Source organism: Neophocaena asiaeorientalis, unplaced genomic scaffold (genome assembly GCF_003031525.2).
Source record: "Neophocaena asiaeorientalis asiaeorientalis breed wild unplaced genomic scaffold, Neophocaena_asiaeorientalis_V1.1 scaffold275, whole genome shotgun sequence".
NCBI lineage: Eukaryota > Metazoa > Chordata > Mammalia > Artiodactyla > Phocoenidae > Neophocaena > Neophocaena asiaeorientalis.
The window spans coordinates 10,137,051-10,156,153 of record NW_020173679.1 but is presented as its reverse complement, the minus strand read 5'-3'; the positions used below and the strand labels follow the sequence as shown (position 1 = coordinate 10,156,153).

At 39.2% G+C, this 19,103-nt stretch overlaps 1 protein-coding gene across 7 annotated transcripts in view; it reads left to right on the top strand.

Moving 5' to 3' along the window:
* Positions 1 to 18,500, top strand: part of PER3 (period circadian regulator 3) — a 63,505-nt gene extending 45,005 nt beyond the window's left edge. For 6 of the 7 annotated variants that reach the window (XM_024749938.1, XM_024749935.1, XM_024749937.1 and 3 more), the window contains exons 18-23: positions 289 to 400; positions 12,647 to 12,830; positions 13,407 to 13,557; positions 14,762 to 14,839; positions 16,159 to 16,221; positions 16,564 to 17,269. In XM_024749938.1, the coding sequence (XP_024605706.1) occupies positions 289 to 400; positions 12,647 to 12,830; positions 13,407 to 13,557; positions 14,762 to 14,839; positions 16,159 to 16,188 (555 nt within the window). In that variant the 3' untranslated portion in view covers positions 16,189 to 16,221; positions 16,564 to 17,269. Of the gene's footprint in view, positions 1 to 288; positions 401 to 12,646; positions 12,831 to 13,406; positions 13,558 to 14,761; positions 14,840 to 16,158; positions 16,222 to 16,563; positions 17,270 to 18,483 lie in introns of those variants that run through there. The other variant, XR_003003765.1, reaches the window with a different exon arrangement.
* Positions 18,501 to 19,103: the final 603 nt, after the last annotated feature.

The following is a 19,103-nucleotide window of genomic DNA, read 5'->3' as shown; positions in this document are numbered from 1 at the left end:
AAAAAATAATAATAAAGCACATACCTGTATGGTTCCTGGAATGTTATTATATATATAATATATACATATTATAAATATAATTATATTTATATATATATAATTTATAAATATAAATTATTATATAAAGGAACTTTGACCACATTCCTGGGGGCAGGCTGAAAATGTTTTACTTCTCGGTTATGTATATACCTTTTTTTCTGTTTAACATGTGAAGTTGAAGATCTGCCAGTTATTTTGTAACAGGATGCTTGAGATGTTCAGATCTTTTCTTGTGTCCTTACTTTCTAGCAGCCTGTCAGTCTCAGCAGTGAGAATAAGAACAATCATTTTATTGCCAGTGGACTGTCTGCAGTGTCACTGCATGAGGCTTCTCCGCCGGGAGCTGGTTCTGCAGCAGCAGGTAGTGGATCAAAATGACACATCCTTCACACTCTGTGGTCAGGAGGTGACTAGGTAACAGGCTGTCTGGTTTTGGTCCTGGCGTGAAAGTAAAGTATTTTTTTTCTTTTTGTAAGCTTTATTGGGGTATATTTACATACAATAAATTCACCAAATTTAGGGGTACAAATCAAGAATTCTCACAGATTGTCTACATTCGTGTAACTGCCGCCACCGTCACCATATAGAACGTTTCCAGACTATGACCGTTCGCGGTCTGTCTGCCACCCTGATCCTCCACCTCCTGGCAAGCACTGGTCTGCTTTCTGTCACTTTAATGCTGCTCTTTCTGTAACTTCATATAGATAGACTCATCCAGTTTGCAGTCTTTTGTGTCAGCATAGTGCTGTTGAGATTCATCCTTATTGTGTATATCAGTAATTTGTTCCTTTTTATGGCCAAGTGGAATTACATTGTATGGATAGCAATTCATCAGTTGATGGTTATTCGGTTGTTCCCAGTTTGGGGCTATTATGAATAATGCTGCTGTGAACATTAGTGTATGAGTCTTTTTGTGGACATACGTTTTCATTTTTCTTGGGTAAATACCTCAGAGTGAAATTGCTAGGTCACATGGTAAGTATACGGTTAACTTTATAGGGAACTGCCAGCTGTTTTCCAAAGTGGCTGTACCGTTTGCATTCCTATCAGCCACATATGAGAGCTCCAATTGCAGTGCATCCTGGCCAACACTGGGTATTGTCCATCATTTAAATTTTAGCCATTCCAGTGTATACACAGTGATACCTCATTGTGGTTTTATTGACTGTTGATTAATGGTGATGGCTGTCTTCTTGTGTACTTATTTGCCATTCATATGTGTTCACATCTGTTTCTTGTTTTGTGGGGGTGGTTTGTTAGTTTTCTTATTGAGTAGTAAGAGTTCTGTATACATTCTGGATATAAGTCTGTTATCAAATACTTGTTTTGCAAAAATTTCTTCCCTGTTGTGTGCCTTGCCCTTTTTTTTGATCTTTTATTTTTATCTTCGTTTTGAAGAGCAAATGTTTTTAAATTTTGATGAAGTTCAGTTTATCAGTTTTTTCTTTTGTAAGTTGTGCCTTTTATGTCCTTTTTAAAGAAGTCCTTGCCTAACTAGAAGTCACTAAGATAGTCTCCTGTTTTGGAAATTTTAGAGATTAAGCTTCTATATAGCTAAGTCTGTGATCCGTTTTTAGTTACTTTTTATATATGGTGTGAGCTCACCTCCTCTCATAGGCACACCAGAATTGCCACTATTTACGGAACATTTGTCGATGAAAAAGACCAGAACCTACTGCAAAACGTCTTCTACAACTAAAGATTTAAAGAAGGAACCACGAGATGGGTAGGTGGTGGGGAGTCGCAGTATAGGCAAAACCCATACACTGGGTGGGTGACCCACATATGGAAGAATAATTACAATTGCAAGGTTCTCCCCAAGGAGCAAAAAGTCTGAGTCCCACATTGGGCCCCTCAGCCTGGGGGTTCTACTCCAGGAAGATGAGCCCCAAGAACTTCTGGCTTTGAAGCCCAGCGGTGCTTACTTTTGGGAGAGCCAGAGGGCTGTGGAAAATAGAGACTCCACTCTTAAAAGGCTCACACAGAATCTCACCTGCTCCAGGACCCAGGGCAGAAGCAGTAATCTGAAAGGGGCCTGGGTCAGACCCACATGCTGATCTTGGAGAGTCTCCCCAAGAGGCAGGAAGCAATTAATTGGAGCTCACCCCTGGGGACATAGGCATGGTGGCAGCCATTTCTGGGAGCTCGTTCTGCCCCATGGACTCTGTTGCTGGCAAGCGCCATTTGGGAATCCTTGTTGTAGCTTATTAGCCACAGGACCCAGCCCCACCCCACCCCCCAGCCCTAAGGCACCAGGACTGGGACGCCTCAGGCCAAGCAACTAACTGGGCAGGGACACAGCCCCACCCAACAGCAGACAGTCAGCCTTAAGACCCCCTGAGCCCACACCTTCCCCGGAACACAGCCCTGCCCACCAGAGGGCCAAGGACCAGGCTCTATACACCACTGGGCAGGCACTAGATCTGGGACACCCAGGGCCCTGCACGCAGAGACCCTGGGACCTAGCTCCACCTACCAGAGGGCACGCACCAGACCCAGAATCCCCTATCCCAGCCACCAATGAGCCTGTTCTAGCCTTGGAACCAGCCTCACCCAACAGTGGGCGAACACCAACCCCAGGACAACCACAGCCCCATAGCCTGTGGACCTAGCCCACACACCAGCAACCAACCTACCAGATACACAGAAATAAAAACAGCAAGTTAGGCAAAATGAGGCAACAGAGGAACATGTTCCAAGCAAAGGAATAAGATTTAAACCCCAGAAGAGCTAAGTGAAGTGGAGATAGTCCATCTACCCAAGAAAGAGTTCAAGGTAATGATTGTAAAGATGATTAGAGAACTCAGAAGAAGAATGGATGAACAGAGAGAGAAATTAGAAGTTTTTAGCAGTTAGAAAATATAAAGAACAACCAAACAGAGGTGAAGAATACAATCATTGAAATGAAAAATACACTAGAAGGAATCAACAGTAGACAAAATGGTACAGAGGAATGGACCAGTGAGGTGGAAGACAGAGTAGTGGAAATCACTGAAGATGAACAGGAAAAAGAATAAAAAGATGTGAGGACAGTTTGAGACATCTGGCACAACACCAGGCATACTAACATTCACATTTTTGAGGTTCCAGAAAGAGAAGAGAGAGAGAAAGGGGCAGAGAACATATTTGAAGATATAATAGCTGAATATACCCCTAACCTGGGAAAGGAAACATATCCAAGTCCAAGAAGAACAGATAATCCCAAAGAGGACCACACGAGGAACATTGCAATTAAGATGGCAAAAATTAAGGATAAATAGAGTCTATAAAGAAATAAAAAGTGGGAACTTCCCAAGCATGGGGAAGGAACTGGATATACAAGTCCATGAAGCTAAGAGAACACCTAATTACCTCAACACAAAAAGACCTTCTTCCCCAAGACACATCATATTTTAAAACTGTCAAAAATCAATGGCAAAGAAAGAATTTTAAAGGCAGCCAGGGGAAAAAGGATGATAACCTGCAAAGGAACCCCCATTAGGCTATCAGCAGTTTTCTCAACAGAAACACTCTAGGCCAAGAGGGAGTGGAATGACATTCTCAAAATACTGAAATATAAAATCTGTCAGCTAAGAATACTCTATCCAGCAAAGTTACCCTTCAGATATGAAAGAGAAATAAAGGCTTTCGCAGACAAACAAAAGCTGAGGAAGTTCATCACCACTAGACCTGCCTTACAAGAAATGTTCAAAGGAGCTCTTCTGCCTGAAATGAAAAGACAAAAGTACACAAAACCTTGAGTTAGGTAAAATAGAATCAGAAAAATCACAACTCAGTCAGAATAGGTTTTTAAACACATTATTACAGCATAAAAGTTAAAAAGAAGGAAAGCAGTAAAAATAACTATAGCTACTTCAATTTGGTAACAAACTCACAACTTAAAAAGGGATAATTTATGACAACTAGAACATAAAAGGGGAAGATGAAAAGGACAGACCTGTATAGGTAAGTGAAGATAAGGTGCTCTCAGCATAATAAGGACTATTTTATCTATGAGATATTTTATGCAAACCTCATGGTAACCACAAAACATAAATCTAGAGCAGAGACACGAAACATAAAAAAAAAAAAAACTGAGAAAAACATCATACAAAACCACCAAACCAAAATGACAGACAGAAACACAAGGAAAAGAAACAATGGGGAAATAGAGCAACCAGAAAACAAAAGATTAAAAGGCAGTAGTACTAAGTCCTCATTTGCCAATAATCACCATAAGTGTAAGTGAATTGAATTCATCAGTCAAAAGACACAGAGTGGCTGGATGGGTTACAAAACAAGACCCAACTATACACTGCCTCCAGGAGACCCATCTCAGCTCAACAGACAAACATAGACACAAAAGAAGGGATGGAAGATGATACTCCAAGCAGATGGCAGCCAAAAGAAAGTGGTATAGCCATACATATATCAGACAAAATAGACTTCAAGCCAAAAAAGGTAATGAGACAAGATGGACATTATATAATGATGAAGGGGACAAGTCATCAGGAAGATATAACAGTTATTAATATTTATGCACCTAGCATAGGAGCATTAAAATATACAAAGCAATTATTAACAGACCTAAAAAGAGAAATTTGCAGCAACACAATAACAGTAGGGGACTTTAAAACTCCTCTTACATCAATGAATAGATGTCCTTTGAACAAGGAAACAGTGGTCTTAAATGAAACATTAGACCAGATGAATTCATGGATTTGTATAGTCAATTCAAATGCAGCAGAATACACATTCTTCTCAAGTCCACATAGAACTTTCTCAGGGATAGATCATCTCTGTTGGCACACCAAACAAGTCTCAGTGCATTTAAGAAGATGGAAATCATATCATGCATTTTTTCTAATCACAGTGGTGTGAAACTACAAATCAACTATGAGAAGAAAGCTGGAAAACTCACAAATATGTAGAGACTGAACAACATGCTACTGAACAACTATTGAGTCAATGAAGAAATCAAAGGAGAAATCAAAAACTACCTGAAGACAAATGACAATACAACATGACAAAGCCTATGGGATGCAGCAAAAACAATACTAAGAAGAAAGTTTATAGCAATCCAGGCCTACCTCAAGAAACAAGAAAAATATCAAACAGTCTAACTTTACACCCAAAGGAACTAGAAAAAGAACAAACGAAGCCCAAAGTCAGTAGAAGGAAGGACATAAAGATCAGAGTCAGAAGAAATGAAATAGACACAAAATTGACAAGACCTTTAGCTAGACTCACTAAGAAACAAAGGGATAAAGCTCTGATAAAGAAAACCAGAAGTGAAAGAGGAGAAATACGATACCATAGAAATACAGAGGATTAGAAGAGTATATTGTGAACAGCTACATGCCAACTACCTGGACAACCTAGAAGAAATTGACAAATTCTTAGAATCATACAGCTTTCTAAGACTGAATCATGAAGAAATGGAAAATCTTGATAGATTGATTATAGTAAAGAGAATGAAACAGTAATCAAAGACATCCCAAAAAAACAGAAGTCAAGGACCAGACAACTTCACAGGTGAATTCTCCCAAACATTCAAAGAAAGCTTAATACCTATGCTTTTCAAAACTCTTCCAAAAAACTGAAGAGGGGGAAACACTTTCCAACTCATTTTATAAGGCCGTCATTGCCTGATGCCAAAACCGGACAAGGACAGCACACAAAAAAAGAAAATTACAGGCCAATATCTCTGATGAACCTAAATGTAAAAATCCTCAAAAAAGGTTAGCAAATACATTTAAAGGATCATACATCATGATCAAGTGGGATTTATTCCAGGGATGCAAGGATGGTTCAGCATCCACAGATCAGTCAGTGTGAAACACTGTGATTAACAGAAAGAAGGATAAAAATCAGATGGTCATCTCAAGAGATGCGGAAAAAACATTTGACAAGATTCAATATCTATTTATAATTTTTAAAAACTCTATAAAATGGGTATAGTAGGAACATACCTCAACATAGTAAAGACTATGTATGACAGACCCACAACTAACATCATACTCAGTGGTGAAAAGCTGAAAGCTATCCTTGTAAGATCAGGAAGAAGACAAGGATGCCAACTCTCACCACTCTTACTCAACGTAGTATTGGAAGTCCCAGGCAGAGCAATTAGGCAATAAAAAGAAACAGAAGGCATCCAAATTGTAAAAGAAGAAGGAAAACTAACACGATTTGCGGATTATATGATTTTATGTGTAGAAAACCCTAAAAGACTCCACAAAAAAAAAAAAACTACTAGAAATAATAAATGAATATAATAAATTTGCAGGGTACAAAAACCTATTGTGTTTCTATACACTAAAAATGAACTAGCAGAAAGAGAAATTAAGAAAATCCCACAATCACAACAAAAGGAATAAAATATCTAGGAATGAATTTAACAAAAAGAGGTGAAAGACCTGTTACTGAAAAATATAAGAAATTGAAGAAGACGGAAATAAATGAAAAGATGTTCCATACTCAAGGATTAGAAGAGATAACATTGTTAAAATGTACATACTACCTAAAGCAATCTACAGATTCAGTACAATCCCTATCAAAATCCCAAGGGCATTTTTCACAGAAATAGAACAAAAAATTATAAAATGTATATGGAACCACAAAAGACCTCAAATAGCCAAAGTCATCCTGAGAAGAAAGAACAAAGCTGGAGGTGTCACACTCCCTGAGTTCAAGCTATATCACAAAACTATAGTAATCAAAACAGCATGGTATTGGCAGAAAAACAGATACATAGCTCAGTGGAACAGAATTGAGAGCCCAGAAATAAACCCACACATATATGGACAATTAATTTATGACATAGGAGCAAAGAACATAAAATGGAGAAAGGATAATCTCTTAAGTAAATGCCATTGGGGAAACTGGACAGCTACATACAAAAAACGGAAACTAGACCCCTGTCTCACAGCATGCACAAAAATTAACTCAAAATGAATTAAAGACTTGAATGTAAGACCCGAAACTAGATGAAAACATAGGCAGTACACTCTTTGACATCAGTCTTAGCAATATCTTTCTGCTAATATATCTCCTCGGTGGAAACAAAAGCTTCTGCACAGCAAAGAAAACCATTAACAAAATGAAAAGAAACCTACTGTATGCGAGAAGATATTTGCAAGTCATAAGGGGTTATTATCCAAAATATATAAAGAACTCATACAACTCAACAACAAAAAAACACAACCCGATTAAAAAATGGGCAGAGGAGCTGAATAGACATTTTTCCAAAGAAGACATGTAGTTGGCCAACAAGCACATGAAAGGATGTTTAACATCACTAATTATTAGGAACTGCAGTTCAAAACCACAAAGAGATTATCACCTCATATCCATTAGAATGGCTGTTATCAAAAAGGCAAGAAATAACAAGTATTGGTAAGGACGGGAAGAAAAGAAAACCTTCATACACTGTGGGTGGGAACGTAAATTGGTGTTGCTGCTATGGAAAACATATAGAGACTCCTCAAAAAATTAAAAGAACTGCATATGATCCAGCTATTCCACTTCTGGGTATTTAGCCAAAGAAAATGAAAACACTAATTCAAAAAGATATGTGCATCCCTCTGTTCATCACAGCATTAGTTACAGTAGTCAAGATATGGAAACAATGTAAGTGCCCATCAATGGATGAATGAATAAAGAAGTGATGTATATTAAACATTTTTTTTAATTTTAAAATACGTCTATATACAGTACACACAATGGAGTACTATTAAGCCATAAAAAAGAGGAAACCTTGCCATTTGCAACAAGATGGATAGACTTCGAGGGTATTATGCTAGGTGAAATAAAGCAGAGGAGAAAGACAAATACTGTATGATTTCACTCGTGTGTAGAATATAAAAAACAAACAGACCGAAAAAATGAAGAAAAACACAAAAACAAATACTCTGTAGGTACAGAGAACAGAATAGTGGTTACCAGAGGGAAAGGGGGATGCTAAGTGGGTAAAGGAGGTCAAATGTATGGTAATGGAATCTACATTTTTGGTGATGAGCACACTGTAGTGTATACAGAAGTAGAAATAACAATGTACACATGAAACTTATAAATGTCATAAACCAATGCTACCTCGATTAAAAAAAGATTTAAAAATAAATAAGTTGTAGAATCAGTTTCTTAATTCCTACACAAAAGCCTGCTGAGATTTTATTGACATCATGTTGAATCTACTGACCAATGTGGGAGGAATTATTATTCTAACAGTATTGAGTCCTCTGATCCACGAGTGTGATCTGTTTCTTTATTTATGTAGGTCTTTAATTTTTCTCAGCAATGTTTTGTTTTCAGTGTACAGGTTACACTTACTTTGCTAAATTTATCACTAAGGATTTCATAATTTTGATGCTATTGTAAATGGCATTTTAAAATTTCAATTTCCAATTGCTTGTTGTTAGCATATAGAAAGCCAGTCAAATTTTGTGTTTCGCACTTGTATTCTCAAAACTTGCCATAGTTTTACTTTTTCTTTTCTGATCTGTATACCTTAATTTATTTGTCTTTCCTTTTTGGACTGGCTAGGACCCCCAATACAGTACAGTAAGTCCCCTACATATGAACCTTCAAGTTGCGAATTTTCAAAGGTGGGAACGTGCGTTCCGTCAGCATCAGGCATGAGTGACATTGTAGCTTGCCCTCCGTCTCCTACTGCTGACGGCCCTTCAGCTCTACCATCTCCCACCTCCTCTCCCTCCTTCAGTCAGTAGCTCTTCTTGCCTGTTCACTCAATGCCAGCCCCTGTATGCCAGCTGTTGTACTGGACTATTGTACTTTTCAAGGGACTGTACTGTAAGATTAAAAATGTTTTCTTTATTTTTTGTGTTTGTTATGCATTATTTGTGTGAAAAGTATTATAAACCTGTTACAGCACAGTACTATATAGCCGATTTTGTTAGTTGGGTACCTTGCTAATTTTGTTGGACTTACAAACAAATTGGACTTAGGAATGTGCTTTCAGAACGGAACTCGTTCGTATGTAGGGGACTTACTGTATTGAATAGAAGTGGTTAGACAGACGTTCTTGCCTTGTTCATCGTCTTAGGGGGAAATCTGTCACAGTTTCAGTAAGTATGATGTTAAATGTAGGTTTTCCTTAAATGGCCTTCAGTAAGATTGAGGAAGTTCCTTTCTGCTGCAGATTTACAGAGATGCTTTTTCTGCATCTATTTTTTAAAATAAATGTATTTATTTGTTTATTTTTGGCTGCATTGGGTCTTCGTTGCTGCACGTGGCTTTCTTTAGTTGTGGTGAGCAGGGGCTACTCTTCGTTGCAGTGTGCGGGCTTCTCGTTGCGGTGGCTTCTCCTGTTGTGGAGCATGGGCTCTAGGCACGAGGGCTTCAGTAGTTGTGGCACGTGGGCTCAGTAGTTGTGACTCACGGGCTTTAGAGCTCAGGCTCAGTAGTTGTGGCACACGGGCTTAGTTGCTCTGCGGCATGTGGCATCTTCCCAGATCAGGGCTCGAACCTGTGTCCCCTGCCTTGGCAGGTGAATTCTTAACCCCTGCCACCAGGGAAGCCCTTCTGCCTCTACTGAGATTAACCATATGGTTTTTCTCCCTTGTTCTGTTAATATGGTGAATTACATTAACTAATTTTCAAATATTAAATTAATCTTGTATTTGGTCATGCTATTTTATCCTTTTTATATATTACCGGATTCTATATCCTAATATTTTAAGGATTCTTGTACCTATTATGAGAAATATTGGTCCATTGTTTTCTTTTCTTATGATGTCTTTATCTGGTTTTGGTATCAGGATAATACTGGCCTAACAAAAGAAATGAGTTGGGCACTGTTCCCTCCTCTTCTATTTTCTGGAAGAGTTTGTATTGAATTGATATTATATCTTCCTTAGTATGGTTGGTAGAATTTACCAGTGAAGCTATCTGGGCCTGAAGTTTTCTTTATGAAAGGGTTTTTAAAAACAAATTTGATTTTTTTTAATAGACATGGTTAATAGACTCAGGTTATCTATTTCTTCCAAAGAATGATCTTTGGTAATTTGTATCATTCAAGATGATACAAATCCATTGTCCATTTCATCTAAGTTGTTGAATTTATTGGCATAAAGTTATTTATAATAGTCCCTATCCTTTTAATGTCTTTAGAATTTATACTAATGTCTCCTCTCTATTTGCTGATATTATTACTTTTTCCTTATCATTCTAGCTCTATGTTTACCACTTTTATTAACTTTTCAAGGAAGCAATTTTTGATCTCATTGAGTTTATTTGCTATTTTTTTTTTTGGTCTTGTATTTTATTGATTTCTGCTCTAAGCTTTACTATTTCATGTGTTTACTTTGGATTTTATTCACTCTTTTTCTAATTTCTTAAGGTGGAAACTTAGAGCATTGATTTGAGACCCTTTTTTCCCCTCCTAATATAAACATTTAGGGTCTTATATTTCCCTCTAAGCACAGCTTTAGCTGCATCCCTCAAATTTTTGTATGAGTGTTTTCATTTTCATTCAGTCCAAAATATTTTATAATTTCCCTTATGTTTTCTTCTTTGACCATGGGTTATTAGACATGTATTTGTTTCCTAATATTTGGGGATTTTCCAGGTATTTTATTGGTTTCTAACTTAATTGCAGTCAGACAACAGTCTTTGTATTTTTTTTTAATTTACTGAGGCTTGTTTAATAGTCCAGAATTTGTTCTGTCTTGATAAATGTTTCATATGCACTTGGAAAGAATGTGTGTTCTGCAGTTGTTGAGTAGCATCTTCTGTAAATGTAAATTTGGTCAAGTTGGCTGATAATGTTGATTCAGCCTTCTACATCCTAACTGATTTTCTATCTACTTGTTTTCTCATTTATTAAGATAGGGCTGTTAACACGTCCACCTATAATTGTGAATTTGTCTATTTTTTTCTTGCTGTTCAATCAGATTTTGCTTCATGTATTTTGAAACTCTTTTATTAGTTGCATACACATTTAAGATTATGTGCTTTTGATGAATTGATTTCTCTATTATGAAATGTACCTTTCTTGATGTCCACTTTGTCTGATATCAATGTAGCTCCTCCAGCTTTATTTTGATAGTGTTTACATGGCATATTTTTTTCCATCTTTTTACTTTTATCTGTGTCTTTATATTTAAAGTTGATTTCTGGTAACCAGTGTATGGTTGGGTATTGCTTCTTTATCTATGTGACAGTCTCTGACTTTTAATTGCAGTACTTAGACCATTTACGTTTAATATGATTATTGATATTATCAGGTTTAAATTAAATCTTCCATCTTGCTACTTGTTTTATGTTTGTCTCATTTGCTCTTTCTTCCTTTTTTCTCTTCCCCTCCTCCTTTTGGGTTAATTGTGTATTTTTAATGATTCCGTTTTCTATCCATTATTGGCCTCCCAGCTATTCTTTTTTTTTTTTCCTTTTTTTTTTTAAGTCATTGCTCTAGGATTTACACATGCATCTTTTACTTATCACAGTTTACCTTCACATATTATACCTATTCTATCACTTTATGTCTAAGAATCTTAAAACAGAGTACTTCCATTTTCCCTCTTTTGTGCCATTTCTGTCATACACTTTACTTCCGCATGTATTATAAGCCCCACAATAGACGTTTTACTGTTTTTGCCTTAAACAGTTACCTTTTAATGAGATTTTTCTAATGAGGAAAAATGTCTTTTATGTTTACCCATACCCTTTTTTAAAAAATTAGAGAGGTACTTTGTTTTGTTTTGTTTTAATTGTTCCAAAGTCAATGAGAAGGACCTTGAAGGGTCACATGCAAGATAGGAAAGGAATGATCCATGAGGCTCCATAACAGCCATAAAGCGATGGGCCTTGGGATGGATGGATGGCTTCTCTATCGTAACAGGAGGGCGGTGAGGAGAGAATGTAGATATGAGTAAGTTTATGTTTGGTATCAGGATGATGAATTTTCTTTCTAGTGGCTTCCTTTTTTTTTCTTAAAAAATAGGTGAGAGTGAGGGAGGAAATAGAGGAGTAGAAGATAATCCTGCTGGGGATAGACTAGCGTGCTGACCACAGAACTGTACCAGGATTACGGGCTTTGTGATGGCCCTCTGGTGGTGATGAATTTACTGTAGAACCAGTGCACCCTGTTACACGTGACTTCCTCTATGCCTTTGGCTACTTGGGCTTAGGTAAGAACAGAATTGATAAGTGGCTTTATCAGAGTTACATTTTGATAGTTGTGGAAAATTAAAGGGAAAAAGAAGTCTCAGGTATTGCAGAGTGCTACTGAATGAATGATGGGCTTTGGGCTCTAAGCAGAATGGCTAAGGCACTGTTCCAAATTTGTAGTTGGAACAGTAGAACAAGCAAACAAGAAATTGAAGCTGAGAGGTTGGTGATTTTGGAGACGAAGCTGGAGATGGAGCAGTTGTGGGTGATGAGAACAAACAAGGAATGGCCTTGGGAGGAGGCTAGTTCAGGAAGACTGAGAAGGAGATCTTGGGAAGATCGAGGAACTGGAAGGCTGAGGTGACCTGGGATGGTGGCTGCGCTGGGTGGTGAAGGACCCTACCAGCTAGTTGCCAAAGTCTTTGAAGAATGAGGGCCAGTTTGGCAAATCAGCCCCTGACAGGTATTTTCAAATTCTTTTGTTGTTGATTTTTGATAGGAAGCCGTGGCAGCAGTATAAACTTTGCCACTAGTGATTATTCTTCTGAAATCTTTCAAAATGGGCAGCAATCTCAGGATGTACAGAAAAAAGAAACATTTCCCAACTTAGCTGAAGAGTCCGTCTGGAGAATGATAGAACAAACCCCTGAGTGCATTCTGATGACGTATCAGGTGCCTGAGAGGTAAGAAAGCATGTTAGAAGACCCACCTTTATATAAGTGTTTTATGGTTTCTTAAGTGTGTTTTTTAATACGAAGTGATTTTTAATGTTTTTATACATATCCTTAGAGAAATGTATTTTCAAATTCATTCATTTGAAGTCAAAAGACAAATGATTTCTTAAAACAATGGTTGTAGTGATAGTGACAATATAAATATGTTATGTGTCCTGAGACAAGAAAACAGAGAGGCAGTGCTTTCCAAGACAGCCCACAGGTACGAGAACGTTTTTTAGAGCCTGGACTTTTTTCTCTCATTCTAAAAGAAGAGAAGACCTAAAGGAAATCTGTTTCTTCCATATGACTCATTAAAACACTATACAGGTATTTTCCATCAAGAGAAAGAGGCCTAGCTTTACCAATCTGACAAAGAAATGAGTCAGTTGTTATATTTTTGATGTGTACGTCACATGCTAACAAGAAATATAAAGTAGATTACAAAGTAAAAAGAAGTGCTGTTCTTAGATCACAAGATAAAGACCCTGTCCCTTATTTAGGACTGTGAAGGTTTTGTTTGTTTGTTCGTTCGTTTGTTTTCAGGGTTAAAGAAATTGTACTGAAAGAAGACCTAGAACACCTGGAAAGCGTGAGGCGGCGGCAGCCGCAGTTTTCTCACGGACAAAGGGAGGAGCTGGCCAGTGTGCGTTCCTGGATTCAGAGCCAGACGATCCCTCAGGAAATAGACGTCCAGGTAAGCCCAGTAATAACAGCTGTCATGTGTTGCTGTTTCTCTGCCAGGCAGTGTTCTGGGCGCTTAGTGTACAGTCATCCCTCGTTTTCTGCAGGGGACTAGTTCCAGGACCCCCTGGGGTACCAAAATCTGCGGATGCTCAAGTCCCTCATGTAAAATGGTGTAGTATTTGCATGTAGCCTATGCATGGCCTCCCGTATACCTTAAATCATCTCCAGATTACTTATAATACCTAATACAATGTAAATGCTATTTAAACAGTTGTAAATTCAGCGTACGTTCTATGTAAATAGTTGCTGGTGCACTGCAAATTTAAGTTTTGCTTTTTGGAACTTTCTGGAATTTTTTTCCCCAAATATTTTCGATCTATGGTTGGTTGAGTCTGTGGATGTGGAACCAACAGAGAGGGCCAACTGTGCATTGCATGATCCCGCTGAAAATCTTAATCTTCACAATTGCTTCTGTGGTAGGTGTTATTATCCCTGCTTTACCAATAACAACAAAGTGATGTATACAGCTACTCAATAATTTGTACCCTCAGCCCTCTATATCCACGGTTCAAATTTCAATCTGTAGTTGGTTGAATCCAAGGATGCGGAACCCTCGAGTGCAGAGGGCTGACTGTACCAAGTCATTTATATAAGGACTTGAACATCCATAGATTTTTGTATCCTCAGGGGGTTCAGGAACCAAGCCCTCTGCACAAACTGAAGGACAACTGTGTAAGGGCTCAGTTCTTCAGATTTTGAATACAGGTCTTTCTGGCTCCAAGTGTTTTTTTCTTCCACCAGTTGGAATGTTACGGGGCAGTTAGGAGTAGACACCTGCTTTCATATGTGATTGACTGGGGAGGAGAGTATAAGATTTGCATGTCAAATATGCGTGCATGTTTGAAAAGAGTTGAATCTCAAGATGTAAGATTCACACCAGAGGATTTAGGATTTAGGATTTAGGATTCATGCCGAGCAGGCATTTCTGTGGGAAGAGTATATGAAGAACGAGCCCCAAAACAATTGAAGCAAAAGTATTTAAACAGTTGCTGTCATTTCCCTTCTAATAATAAGGGATGAACGATAATGGATAGTCTTAGATGTGAATAAGTGGGAGAATGAGACACAGGTTGCTTGGCCGGCATCTCACTGGTTTAAACACTTTTCAGGTGACTTCACATCAAATAACCTGCCTGCTCTTGTTCCTTTTGGAGGGCTGTGTCACTTGCGAAAACAGAGACTCGGCCGGTGATGCTGCAGAATCCTGTGGTCCGGATCCAGCAGAAGCAGCAGTTGAGTGACTCTGAAGATGCACCTGTGCTCCCTCTCCAGGCCTGTGGGACAGCTAGACCTCCTTGTGATTCTCTATAAACCCCTGGGTCTTAAATGACCATGAAGTTATCATTGAATATTAAGCTTTTTCCTTCCTGAGTTTTTAACAGACATCATTTTCCTGAAGCAGACATTGTATATAGACTCTTTTCCTTGTCTTTTTCCCCAATGTATTTAAACTGTCAAATAGACTGTTTTTCTAGTTTAGCTGTCCTCTAATGAGATTGGATGACCTCTAAAGAGGTATGTGTATAGTCAAACTTTATTTCAGATGTCACCCCAAATAAATTACAATTAGAAGTATAGCTAGAGGACTCCCCTGGTGGTGCAGTGGTTAAGAATCTGCCTGCCAATGCAGGGGACACGGGTTCGATCCCTGGTCTGGGAAGATCCCACATGCCGCAGAGCAACTAAGCCCATGCGCCACAACTACTAAGCCTGCGCTCTAGAGCCCGTGAGCCACAACTACTGAGCCCATGCACCACAACTATTGAAGCCCACGCACCTAGAACCCGTGCTCTGCAACAAGAGAAGCCACCGCAATGAGAAGCCCGCGCACCACAACGAAGAGTAGCCCCCGCTCGCCACAACTAGAGAAAAGCCCGCGCGCAGCAACAAAGACCCAACACAGCCAAAAATAAAATAAATTTATTTAAAAAAACCAAAGTATAGCTAGAAAGAGCCCCAAACCTCAGCCTCATTGATTTTGTTCTGTTGTTACATGAATCATTTCCCCCTGTTAGAGACTTCAAGAAATCCCCTCTATGGGCCATGTACCTTTCCTAACAGTGTCCATAAATACAGTGCCCTCACCTGGTCTTTGCACGGTGACACATCCCTCCACAGTTAGGGTCTGACATTCCAGTTTTCTCACAACGCAACACAGATCACTTCAGCATTGACCAGTATGAAAATGTATTGTCCATTGGTGTACCGGAAATTCCTAGCTTTTAGAGTTGAATTTTGACCTTCATTTTTGTAGGCGCTTTTCCTTTTGATTTTCTACCTTCCACTGAAATTCTCAAAGTCTTAGTTAAAAATGGATCAGCTTAACAATGAGCTTATTCTTTGCAGGGTTTAAATTAGCTTTTGCATGTGTAATGTTAAAAGAGCTTCTAGCTCAACCAGCTTCTGACTCTTCGAAATTTTTAAATAATGGTTGCAAAAAGTTTTTAAAGTCATGTAAGAGTTAATGTTGTTCTTCTATGCATATGTGTTTAAATGTTGTCTTATCAAAACTAACAGTTAACTCTTTCTTTCCAACCAATTTACACAAAAGAATGTCTCTCAATCCCTGCCAGAGGTCTGATCGGCACTGCCTTCTTTTTGTCCTTAAATAGGGGTAAGTGTTGACCTTAAATAGGGGTAAGGGGCCTACGGGAGGTCCCTAGCCAAGAGGGTTGCAGAATCTGCCACAAATGAGGGCTTCCTGGGCCTGCTGAAGTTGTGTCTTTTAAGAAGTGAGTGAGTTGTTTACATGATAAGTGAGCCCCCTCTTCTTAGAGAAGTGATGTTTCCTTCTCAAACTTGGAATGATGTGCAGTTCACACCCATGTAGATCAGAAACAGGAACAGAAGAAAATGAAGGCTGGAATAACCTTTTCTCTTTTATATAACATGCAACAAACTAACTTACTTTTCTTTTGTTGTTGTTGTGTATTTTTGTTGTTTTTTTTTGTTTTAGGAAAACACTTCTTCCTTTCAAGTTTTATAGTTTTTTATAAAACGCATCCTGATCACAATTTTGAGAATCACCCTTTCTATCTGCAATGCTGCTGGACTCTGACTTTCAAGCCTCGTAGCTTAGATTTACTTTCTAAAGTGGAACAGACAGCTCTCGAATCTGCAGGGGATTGGTTCCAGGACCCCCTCGCAGATGCTAAAATCCATGGATGCTCAAGCCACTTCTATAACACGGTGGTACAGTCAGCCCTCTGTACCCGCGGATCCACACCCAGGATTCTACACCCCTCCCCGATTCTCCCCACCAGGAATACGGGGGGCCAACTCTAGCTTCCTAGAAGGTAAATCTTTCTTCAGGTGTCAGAACCATTTTCAAATGATGCCCATGACATTTCCTGGAATTTTCTCACTTTAAGCTGTTCCATGCCCATATTCCTGCTCCATCTCGATTGTTAAATGATCTCTGAAGCCCTTGTTGTGTTGGCCCAGTTGTGTGGTATTTTTGCCCTTGGTGAAAAATCAAATTTTAAAAAATGAACCAGCCTGGATATTGTCCATCAGTAGAATCGCCGTGACCTTCTGTAGTGATAACCTTTTTAATTTGTTTAAATCAAAAATGACATGGAGCAATCAGAGGACTGTTCTGCATTTGTGAACATGTTTTTTAAACCTGACCTTCTCTAATATAAGCCCTCTTTTCGATTCTTTCTGGACGTTTGTTTTATCGACATTTGCTTATTTCTTTGCCTTACTACACGTTTAGGGTCAATTTAAAATTGGTGCTTGTTGTAAGCAGATCTATACAACCATTTGTAGTTTTGATACTTTGATAAGTCGCCGAATTATCATGTTTGGAGTTCGGACCATGATGCTTCTGCTGCTGAGGGTGAGCAGACAAGGTTCAGCAGAGCGGCTGCCGCCCCCCGGGGGGCTCCCCCCAAGTTTAAACAGTTCAAGTTTATTGACTTTTTGTATCGATAACTATAGAAATTGGTAATAAAAATGTATACTATAGGCTTCAGTGTTTACAGAAATGTTACCAAAAAGCTGTATTTTCTTGGATGAGAGGTCAGGATTTAGGAACAACAGAATGCTGTGCGAACGGAATCGTTTTACAATTGAGTGCAACTTCGTCATGACTCACAAGGTAAATTTAATCCAAATAGAAATTTTCTTTTAACTGAGTTTATAATTAACTGTGAATTTACTTGTTTTTAATGGTTATTAATATTTTAATCGGGTATCCTTGTTAAGCAAAAACAGTAAACGGTATACATGTAAAACTTGAGAAATTTCTTGCAGTACATCAACAAACGTTTGCCCTGAATGTGTATTTTATATCATTGAGGAACATCTGCTGACATTGAGAGACACTGCAGGGTGCTCACGTTAGGGTCACTCTGTGTCTGGGTCTCTGTCATCTCTGCGTTCAAGGTCCTGCTCGGTGACAACACAGCATTTAGTCCTCACTTAAGCACTGGGAGGAGCTTATTGGGTTCTGAGCAAATGTACATGTTTTTTACTACCAATTTTTTTATTTTTGACTGTGTTGAGTCTTTGTTTCTCTAGTTGCGGTGAGTGGGGGCTACTCTTCGTTGCGGTGCACAGGCTTCTCATTGCAGTGGCTTCTCTTGTAGCGGATTGTGGGCTCTGGGCATGCAGCTTCAGTAGTTGTGGCTCGCGGGCTCTAGAGCACAGGCTCGGTAGTTGTGGCTTGCGGGCTCTAGAGCGCAGGCTCAGTAGTTGTGGCGCACGGGCTTAGTTGCTCCGCGGCATGTGGGATCTTCCCAGACCAGGGCTCGAACCCATGTCCCCTGCGTTGGCAGGTGGATTCTTAACCACTGCGCCACAAGGGAAGTCCCTTTAATACTAATTTTAATGCCTCATTTGCAAAATTTAGTTATCAAGATTACTCTTTCAGATTCTGTAGAGTGAACCTGTGTTTCACAAAGTCTGACTGTGGAACTGGCAGCAACAGAATCTTGGAATTAAAATATGAATCGGGATCCTGAAGCCAACAGGACTTGCTAAATGTTACACCTGTCGTTTAAAACAACAGCAACCCAAGAAGGGAAGAGAGCTCAGTGTAGATGGGACGTGTACTCCTCCCACAGGGACCGTTCCGGTGCCTCCCATGAATGATCTCATTTAATACAACCACGAAATAAGCAGCGTCGCTGCCCTCATTTTACAGAGAAGGACACGGGGGTGGAGAGAGCTGGATGGCCTGGCTGGGGGCTCACAGCTGGGTGGGATCAATGACTTGACGCCAGAGCCCCGGCTGTAAGAGCAGCTGCCTAGTATCACAAAACGGGAGGGATTTGGGATTCTACGGCGATGGAATCCACCCTAAGCTCTTGCTGGTGTCATAAACGTACCGGCACTCGTGCGGCCAGAGTCCTGTGTTAGGGAACTGGATTCAGTTGAATTTCAGCAGCGAGCGATGCCACAGCATCCTCACGGCCACACGTCAGCGTGTTCCTGAGATGACGCATCCATCCTTCAAGCTAGAAACAACTTGCCTACAGATTTGTTCTTGAT